The sequence below is a fragment of the Atta cephalotes genome (assembly GCF_000143395.1).
Source record: "Atta cephalotes unplaced genomic scaffold scaffold00083, whole genome shotgun sequence".
NCBI classification, from domain to species: Eukaryota; Metazoa; Arthropoda; class Insecta; order Hymenoptera; family Formicidae; genus Atta; species Atta cephalotes.
Window position 1 is genome coordinate 132,386 of NW_012130147.1, and position 11,009 is coordinate 143,394.

Consider the following 11,009-nt stretch of genomic DNA (forward strand, 5'->3'; position numbering starts at 1 on the left):
CGAATTATTTTTCTATAATAAATAAATTTTCATATTTGATCTCTTATCGAAGCGGTAATTTTTTTTTACAGCAACAAAACGCTTATAGATTATAGACAACTTTGCTTTAACAGGACATATTTTTACGAATATTCTCGTCAGCAACGTCTCTCTATTCTATCGATAATAGATTCGATATTGTTAAAACGAATGTATATGTATATATATATAATATATATAATTATGATAGCCAAGATTTGTTATCTCGCATGTGATATATATTGTAATAATAGGCGACAGCAGTCACATGCACCAACATTTCTTCGCGTGTGCGCATGTGTGACATATATCCGTTTGTATTTTTCTCCATATCCCATCACACTATTATTATAGCTATCTAATTATTATCCAACGTATATGTATAAATCATATTTTGTTACGATTAACAGATTAATATAGATATATTTTGAACGATGTATATTTTACGGTGAATTACTTGCCTAAACTGCAGGTTCAACAAACAGGTTCTACAAACCTCTCAAATGTCGAATCCTTTGCAGCTGCGGTTACAACGGAATTTTTGAAAGATGCACTAAAAAAACCAAAGATCACCGATGATCGGTAATATGTTTCGATAACACCCTTCGCAATTTTCGGAATTTTGCGTATATGTTTCGCGCGGCACAGTGCCGTGTACGGAATAATCAGATGTATTCGATAGACTCTTCCGCCGCTTTCCGCAACTTTTCAATCTCGTCTTTCTCCCCACTTATTTCTGCTTTCCTCTTCCATCGTTCCATTTTCTTTCCTCAATCTATTTGGGCTCTGTATAGATGATCTCTTTCCATCCCCCGTTGCCACCCTCTCTTCCCTGCACCTGCAATCAGGGCTGGATTTTTAATCGTATCTGTTACATCTATGTAAAATCTTTTAGGAATTTTTAAGGCTTGTAAATAAAAAAGAAATCTTTAAAGAAGAATCTTTAAAAAAAAGTCAAATTCAAATTTATTTAAATAATTTGTCGTTATAAATTTCGCGAAAAGTAAACGAAAAAATGGGAAAACTCGTACAATATCCTTCTGAATAATATTTTAAATACAATAGTATTCAGTGCGATAAAGAACATTCCTATTCATTATTATAATTCTTATCTTTCAACGGATTCTTTTTGCCGCGCGAAAAGAGTCAATATCATTGCAAGAAAAAAACACCGCGCGCAAGAGAGTTATATAGAAATTGATATCTGTTTAAGATATATTTATAATCTATATTAATTATATAGACTGCAGACTATTTACTCGACTGAAAAATAAAATGAAACGTTTGAGGATCCACGTTCCGATCAGAAGATCCGCTCCTGTCCGCCGCGCAATCCACTTGATCTTCTCTCACAGCTGTTAGCTAATAAGAGACCCCCTTAAGGACTCCCTGCTTCGCGTGCAACTTGATTATGAAATACTGTCCCGTTGTTATAATTGTCCCGCCTTGCCGATTAGCTATTACGGTTAATTAGATTGAGATGATGCTTCTGCATTTAATCAACAACAACCGCGAATCGATATTGCGAATGTTTAATTGATTTTAACTTTTAAGAAAGCTGTTTTCAGTCCAAATTATCTCTTGGTTCGCAATTATTCAGCTCTTCAAAATTATATTATAATTATTATAAATATTAATTTGATTAAATATCTCTAGCTGTATAAATCGATCAACATTGATTATATTTTTCTAATTTCTAAAGCCATTTAAAAATATAAGTCCTTCGAACTAAATAATAAGATCGAGAGCGTGATGATATCTCGAAAGCTTGAAATGAATTAAGAAAAAAAAACGATAAACTAACTATTGAAGCGCAAATGTTTCGATTGTCGAAAGACGAGACAAGGATACACATCACACAAATCGCGTCGAAATCATTGGAATTTGACTGTTAAAATTTTTGTCTATCTGTCTTCGCGTAAAAGTAATAATTCGAACAAATAATTCCCGCATTGTCGTCAGTTCCGCTCTTATTTCGAATGCGCACTGAGCGCGCTCGATCGTTGCGTTGGCGCGAACCGCACTGTATGTACGTGTACTATCCGATTATTGATTTGAGCATCGAGAGAGGCGAATTAATAAGACTTTGCAGAATGCCGGCAGGCAGGTGTCAAGACGTCGTCACGATGATATGGGTGAATTGCGGTATGTATGCTTGCAGTAGTACATGCCACACATTACATTAGTTAGTACATATTAGGGTACCTATATGCGCTCTATCAGTGCACTCGGAGGCACTCTTCGCGGAGCCGTGCGTGCGTGCGTGCCTGTGCGTGCGTGCGTGGAGAGATAGAAACGGCGTCGTGAACTATGGGATCAATCTGTGAGCACGAGAGAGTATGCGCATACATTTCTCCCTCTAGGTGTATAAGCTTAAATCCGCTGTTTGTTCATAGGTGGCATTAGTGAGCGTACAAAACTACCCTGGGCATACAACACACTTTTTTTTATGTGTTTGACATCTGTCAACATTAACCAGTGCACATCATCAGCAAATTCATACAACAACATACACTTTTTCTTTCATAATCATGTCTAGTTTTTTGCTAAAAAAAAGCATATGCGGGAAGCTTTGCTTTTCTGTTTCAATTTGAAGAAATCGGCTGCCGAATCGCATCGAATGCTTGTGGAGGCCTATGGCGACAATGCTTTAGCAGAAATAACGTGCAGAGATTGGTTTCGCCGGTTCAATGACGATAATTTTGACCTGAGTGACAAGAAGCGTGAAAATCGGTTCAGAAAAAAGGTTGAGGTTGACTGTCAATTGCAGACTCTTTTGGACGAAGACGATACCCAATCGCAAAAAATGCTTGCCGAGCAATTGGGTGTTTCTCAAGCAGCCATTTCCATGCAGCTACATGCCATGGGGAAGGTTCAAAAGATCGGAAAATGGGTGCCGCATGAACTGAACGATAGGTAGATGGAGCGACGCCAAAACACATGCCAAATTCTGCTTGCCAGACAAAAAAGAAAGTCGTTCCTGTATCGGATTGTGACAGGCGATGAAAAGTGGATCTATTTTCAGAATCCTAAACGTAAGAAACCTTGGGTTGATTCCGCCCAACCATCAACATCTTCCTCAAGACCAAATTGCTTCGGACGGAAGACGATGTTGTGCGTTGGTGGGATCAGGAGGGTGTCATCTACTACGAGCTGTTAAAACCTGGTGAAACTGTTAATGCTCACCGCTACCACCAACAACTGATCAAATTGCACCGTGCTCTGCGTGAAAAAAGGCCGCATTATCGGAAAAGACATAACAAGTTGATTTTCCTCCACGACAACGCACCATCGCATATGTCAACAATATGTCAAAATAGTCCAAAGGCACCTTCTGACTACCACCTGTTTTCGTCGATGGCGCTCGCTGAGCAGCACTTCGATCCTTACGAAGACATCCGAAAATGGCTTGATGAATGGTTTACCTCGAAAGATGAGGAATTTTTTTGGCGTGGTATACACAAATTGCCCGAAAGATGGGAAAAATGTATAGTTAGCGAGGGCAAGTACTTTGAATAAATTTGTTTTTGCCAAAAAAATATATTTTTCTGACTAAAAAAACAGCGGATTTAAGCTTATATAACCTCTACGTTACGCGAGGCAGAGAGGAGCTCGCTTGAGAAAGAAGAATACGCATGGTAGTCTTTCGATTTCACATGCCGATAATAAAAATATTCTAATAAATGTTTCACTACATTTACATTATAACATTATAATTATATCTCATTCTTTAAATTTTTTATCATGTATCTTAAAAGATATGATAAGAGAATATAGCCAAATGAATTAAACTTGCAAATAAACGATAGCGAATAATTATTATTATACAGTTACTCGTAATTGTATCTACTTCGGATAATGATTATTTAGTCCGTACGATTAAATAATTTGGACATTGAATAGAGCAAGAAAAATATATATATATATATATATATATATATATATATATAATCGCGTCTTGACGGAACTTGATCATTGATATGATCTTCTATTAGATCTTGATAAGAAAATATAAGGATAAGAAGATATGTACGGAAAATTTTATGGTTTAAGTTTTGTAGCATATTTTCTCGATATTACTGATAATAGAATTTTTCTCAAATATGATGGTTTGACGCGTCAAAGGAAGCGTTATTCGTGCGAAATGCTATGAATAACGAATAACAGTTTTGAATATGTTAAGTTATACATCGTATACGTTGATGCGCATATCTATGAATAAATGATCGTTTTATCATAATTATAAAATCATCTTTAAAATAAATTCCTAAGTTGCAGAGCTTTCAAATCAATATAAGAAACAGTCTCTCATACGAGTTATAGAAATAAAATTTTACATACAAGATGCAAAGAACCTTAGAACGGTGTATATAACACGATAATAGGGAAAAAATATCATTTTCAAAATTACATTATGACTCAATATATAAAAAGAGTATTACACTGAGAAAAAAAAGTTGTTTCGGCAATTAGAAATTTGATGATAAATAACGTATAGCAATTGCGTTTCTCTTTGTGTGCTTCAACTAATACGTATTACAAAGTTCTAACAAAAACAATAAATAAATTAATATAATTTATTTAATTTTTTTACTGTCTTAATTTTATGATATATAGTTACAAATTTTTATACATATAAATAACTTTTAGGAATTTTAAGATTTCTGTATTAAATGATTTTAGTACACAGAATTAAAAACTATATACTGTCGAGATCTCTCGCATTTACTTTTGTTTTCTAAGTTCGAATTCAATGCTGCGCCTTTTATTGTATGCTGAGTGATTTTCTTCTTAAGAGAAATTGAATTCCGCTGCGTCTCTGATGACAACATATATATATATATGTACTGCTCGTTATGGCTAAACGACTTTAATGAAAAAATTTTGAAAACTATTTTTTTTAAGTTACCTTAATAATAATTTATTAGTTACTATGATATAATGTGTGTTTTATATAAAAAAAGATGTTTATTTAAACTAAAAAATATAATTGTTTTGTTTTATTTTTATGAAGTCTAAGTAACTATTTAATATAGTGATATGCTATTTAATATCAATGAATATTGTTGCCGTAATTACATATATTTTTATAGTTGAATACTAGATTAACAGCTATTATATACTCTATAAAATTAGAGGAAGAGTTATTATAATTGCCAATAAATGTTACCAAATTTATTGTTGTCTATTGCGTTTTCTCTCAGTGTATATATGTACTTAAAATATCTTTTTTTATAATAAATAATAATCGCAAAGAATAAAACGTTCAGCCTCCTCTTTACACGATTATTGATGACTCCACGTGTGTAATTATATATATTTCCTAAATATATATTTCCTATAAGAGAAGTAAATAATACATCGAAAACAAATGTTCATTAAGTATCCATTGTAATCAAATAATAAAAATAATAATATTGTAGATACTAGTTTTCATGATGAAACCTATACAAAACATATCTGTTACAAAATAATTTCTCATGAGTATCAAAAGTTGATATTATTTCTTTTGTCGTATAAACAATTTTTAGTCTTCTTTTTAGTTTAGCCTTTCTTTTTCACAAGTTCTTGTGAAAAAGAAAGCAAGTTTCGAAAAATTGATAAAACTTAATTTTTTAACTCGGTATGAGTTAAAATCAGAGACTGTAATTACTTTTATATAGAATAATTACATCAATTATTGATTAAATTATAAATTTTTTGATCATTTATAGTCTTTCAAATGTTAATTATACTTACTCTGCGCACAACGTTACAATTTCCATTCTATCCGAAAGATTAGAACAAAATTGAATGATTTTTTCTCTCTTATAGAATGCAATTTTGGAAAACATTCATGAAAATAAGTTTTTTTTTTAATCAACACAACGCGTGTTTTAGAGTAAAACTTTGCAATTTTGTGTAATTTACAGTTGCGCACGCGCGCGCGCGCGCGCGCACACACACACACACACACACACACACACACACACACACACAAAATGTATTACATACTTATGATTTTACAATTTATGTTTAATCCTATATTTATTTTAATGTGGTTTCTTTTCACATCTTTTTTATCATCTTCCATTTTTGTTACGTTCGTAATATTATTTTCATTAATTTTATATCATTCTCATTAATTTTCATCCTTAATATGTACAGATTTGATTATAATCACTTTTCCTTTATTATGCAAAATATTTTAATACACGTTATTACAATTTTTTTGCATCAAAGTTAAACTCGGGATAACGGTTTCGGGATAACTCGTTCAAACGGTTAGATATTTGGAACGAATGCACTTGCGCGAAATTAATTTCTCAATATTAGTTTTTCTTTTTTTAAATTAATTTCAAGGTTAAATATAAATAGATAGCAAAAAGAAAAGTAGATGAATGAGATCGTCAAAAATCGCATCGACACTATCCATGATCATTCGCGACGATTCACGAGCAACGATGCAATGCTACTGCCTGTCGCAATCCGAACACGAAACTGGCATTTCCTGCTATTCGACGTCAAACTTGACGTTAAGCGCGTCAACGAGACAATAAATTGTTATCCCCATCGATTACTAATGAGTCTGTATTAATTATGTCAGTTATCATCACATACAATTTTTCTCACCTAAACTAAAATTATAATATATATGTGACTCTTTTATTAATTTATTACTATTTTGATTTTAATAATAGTCTAATTTTCATTTTCTATCTTATTTAACCGCATAATTTGGATATATATATATATATATATTCATATGTATCTATGTATATAATATCTACTTGTATAAAATAAATCGAATGCATGTTGGAGAAAAAGACGTGAAGACACGTTAGGTTTGAAACAGTTTGGACGCTCACCTGTTGTAAACTTCGTTGAATTATAATTCATTGATTATAATCGGTATTCATATATAGTTAGTACTACATGGGCTGAAAAGTTCCGGGATTTTTAATGAAAACAAGCGTTTTTTGGGCAAAGTTATATTTATTCCTCAACATAGTTGCCTTCGAGGGCGATACACTTGGTATAGCAATTTTCCAACATTTCGATGCCCTTTCTGTAATACGAAACGTTCAAGCCTTCGAAATACGCCTCGATTTCCGTGATGACTTCCTCATTCGATGTGAATCTCTTTCTCTGGAGCCACCGCTTGAGGTTTGGGAACAGATAATAGTGGCTGGGGGCCAAGTCTGGAGAATACGGTGGGTGAGCAACCAATTCGAATCGTAATTGATCCAATTTGGCCATCGCTTTCAAGGACGTGTGTGACGGTACGTTATCGTGATAGTACAGAACGAAGGCGAAAGTAGCGCCACTTAAACGACTGTAGCTTGTAAACGAATGAACGAAATGTCATGAAACTTCATGCATAAACTAGTGACAGATGAATGAGACCTCTCGAAATGAATCATGTTCATTTTCTAGTGGCGCCACATATTGAAAAATCCCGGAACTTTTCTTGTATTTAAGAGCCTTCATCTTAAGTACAATCTTATGATTATGTATTCAGATCTTGTACTTAATGCATGGTCTACAATGGCAATAGCAGTAGTAGATGAGGCTGTAAGAGTAACAAATTGACCAATCACAGTTGAATATGAGAAGAATAATCGACTGTAATTGGTCAATTTTTTACTTTTATAGTCTCATGCAATATTGATACTGCCATTATAGACCACGCATAATGCATACAAGGAGTAATAGCAGTAGATTAAGAAGTAGAAATTGACCAATCATAGTTGAATGAGAAAAATAATCAACTATAATTGATCGATTTCGATGCCTACTCCTTAATCAACTATAACTGTTGTACCACCCATTATAAAGTAACATAAAGATAAATTTAAGGAAGCCTTAAATATAAGGCCTGATTACGGGCATTAGACTAGAGTAGCATGAGGTGTCTTTATCGCATATCTCGCCTAATCGCGTAACCACAATCAGAAACGATCCGCTGTTCAGAGTTGATTCTGTATCTTCAAATAAGATGAAAATTACAAGTGAGCAAATTTACTAGATATTGATCAATGAAATTATTAGTATTCTAGTAAATTCGCTCATTTTTGTAATTTTCATCTTGTTTCAAGATACAGAATCGATCTCGTGATTTCGCATTTTACTGATTACTGATTGATTATGCGGTTACGCAGCAAATACGCCCCATTAAAGTGGGTTTAAACGTAACGGGCATAGGCAATAGGCACAGACAACAGGGAATAACGAGCCATCCAATCAGAGCTCTGGGATATAATATCGAACTTACACTCTAGAGTTCTGGACGGCTCGTTATTCCCTATTGCCTATTGTCTTTAAGCCTTTAGAGTGGATATAAAGACAGTGCGCCAATTAGCCATTAGGTTGTCGCCATTTTGTATCTTATACTGGGTATCTATGGGGATATCTATGGGTATGGTCAATACGATGCTGCAAATACTTCAAAGCATTTGTAGCGAGACTTTGACTATAGATTTCCTAATATTTATTCCTAAGAATTCCTAATATTTATTGTATTGTGCGCAGGTTCAAACAGTAAGAACAGAAATACATAGGCTGTAGTCAAAGTCTCGCTACAAATAATCGGATAGCTTATTAATCGATATTGAAAATAATCGAGGGACGAGAAATCGATTATTTCTACAAAAAAATATCGAACTTCGATTAATCGAAATCACATCATCGATCAGTTTAGCCGGACTTGACAAAAAAGGAAGCTTCGACTACCTCCCGTGAAAGTACGCCCGATATCCCTGATACTACCTGATGCGTGGGTGGATAGTACATTTTCAAAAATGTAGAAAAAGTATACGAGAAACATTTGTGACTTTTGGTAGCCAATGGTGATGACGAAGAAGTGATTGCGCGGAGAGTTTAGGTGTATTAGAGACGGAGACATTCGAGAAATTATATGGTGTTATCGCTAACGAGATGAAGATGAACGCATTACTGTTAATAGCTTTAAGTGCGTGCGCCACACACGCTTTTAATCTGGAACCACGAATACCTGTTGTCAAAAGGGGCCTGCATGGTTCTTATTTTGGCTACTCTGTAGCCCAACATGTTGAGATCGAGAACCACTCGTTATCCAAATTAACCAGTTGGTGAGTATATTACATATTTTTCTTATTACATTACTATTTTTTATTTTTGTATTCTATATATAGATATTGTTGTAATTAATAGGAAAAAAGTCATATTTTTAATAATTACAATATATAATATGAAAATAATATTTTCTTTGTCCTGTCGAGCTCTTAATAAATTATTTTTTTGAAATTGAATCATGAGTCCATAGCACAAAACATATTATTAAGAACATTTTTATTATTTTGAACATTGAATACCTATTTTGATTTTTATTTCATTTTTATTTTATTATTTTTATTTTTATTTTTTTTTACAACATTTTATTAAAAATATTGTTAAATATTGTTATAGTTAAATCACGAAAAGCATACCCTTATCTAAAATATGAATGAATAAAAAGACACATTATGTATCTTCTCCTGTCGTCGCAAATTTGGAAGTCATAAAATCATAGAATCTTATTTTTACTTATTTTTTTACTTATTTTTCAATTCATTGTATACCATATATATTATTATTTAAAAAGTATATATTATTATTAAAAATTTCTAGTTATGCTGCTTATATTGACATTATTTATTAATTTTATTATAACTACTTATTTTTATTATAACTACTTATTTTTGCATAAGATTTATATTAATATATATATATCTTAATAATTAATATATATCTTAATATATATCTTAAAATAACACTTGATTTTTCTCTTTCAACAGGATGCTAATCGGTGCACCTTTGGATCAAAATAGACAACCAGGCACAAACAGATCAGGAGCGTTATGGCAATGTCCACTAAGTACATATACAAGGGACTGTACTCAAGTTATTACAGATGGACGGTTGAGTATGTCCTTGTATTTATTCTATTTCTTGTCATTTATCTCTATATTTTGTTAATTGTATTATTGTGATAACTTTTTTTAAAAATATGTATTTATAATACTATCGTACAACTTAATAATTTAATTTATAGTGCTGTATTAATTAAATTATTATTATTATACTCTCTCCATCAAATTCTGCTCAGTGTTTGAATGCTAAGATTAGATCAAGCACATCTTTATGTATTAAACATGTTCAACAATGAATCTTGATTTAATCCAATAATACTTATACATCACACATTTGATATCTATTTAATGTTATACTATATATAATAAGATGCTTTTTTGTTAAATCATGTTTCGGTAAACCAGTGGACGATGGTCTATTATACAGACCATACGAATATGATTCAAGTAAGTGTATAAACTTCAGCAAAGTCTTTGCAGAATGAATTGAATGAAAAGTTTGAAGATTTTGACCAGCGGTTTGCCAGAGATTGCACTTTTCTAAATAAAAAGTATTACATACATTAAAAGGCGAGAAAGCATGTGATGTAAAAAGTTAATCTCTATTATCTGTTAATTATATGTTAATTCTTTTGGATCAAAGCTTGCTCTTCTTGAAAATAACACAGAATAGAGATGGAATATTTCCTAAGACTAATAATACCAATTAACAATAGTGATACATAATTATTTACAGCACTTTTATGTAACGAATGCAAATTGTCATTCTTTCTTGCTTTTACTAACATTTTTTTATTAATTAATTGTTTTCATTTTTATTTATTACTATCATCATGCATTTTTATTTATTATTGCTATCATCATTACTTATTCAGATTTATATGTAAGTTTATGCATGGTCATTACAACACGAACGATATTAATCTTTTTACTCAAAATTGTATGTAATTTGATAATATTGTAGAAATAAATCCAATTTTGCAGAAATAAAATCTGCTATTGATTTATTGATTATTGATTATTGTTTTATTTATTGTGATAAATACTTTATGTACACACACACACACACACACACACACACACACACACACACACACACACACACACACACACACACACACA

General features: G+C 32.1%; 1 protein-coding gene across 1 annotated transcript in view; it reads left to right on the forward strand.

The window, feature by feature from the left end:
* The first annotated feature begins 8,934 nt into the window (after window positions 1-8,934).
* The window catches only part of LOC105624583 (integrin alpha-PS1), an 11,892-nt gene continuing 9,817 nt past the window's right edge, over window positions 8,935-11,009 (forward strand). The window contains 3 exon segments of the mRNA XM_012205939.1: window positions 8,935-9,107; window positions 9,813-9,940; window positions 10,293-10,334. Coding sequence (XP_012061329.1) covers window positions 8,935-9,107; window positions 9,813-9,940; window positions 10,293-10,334 — 343 coding nt within the window.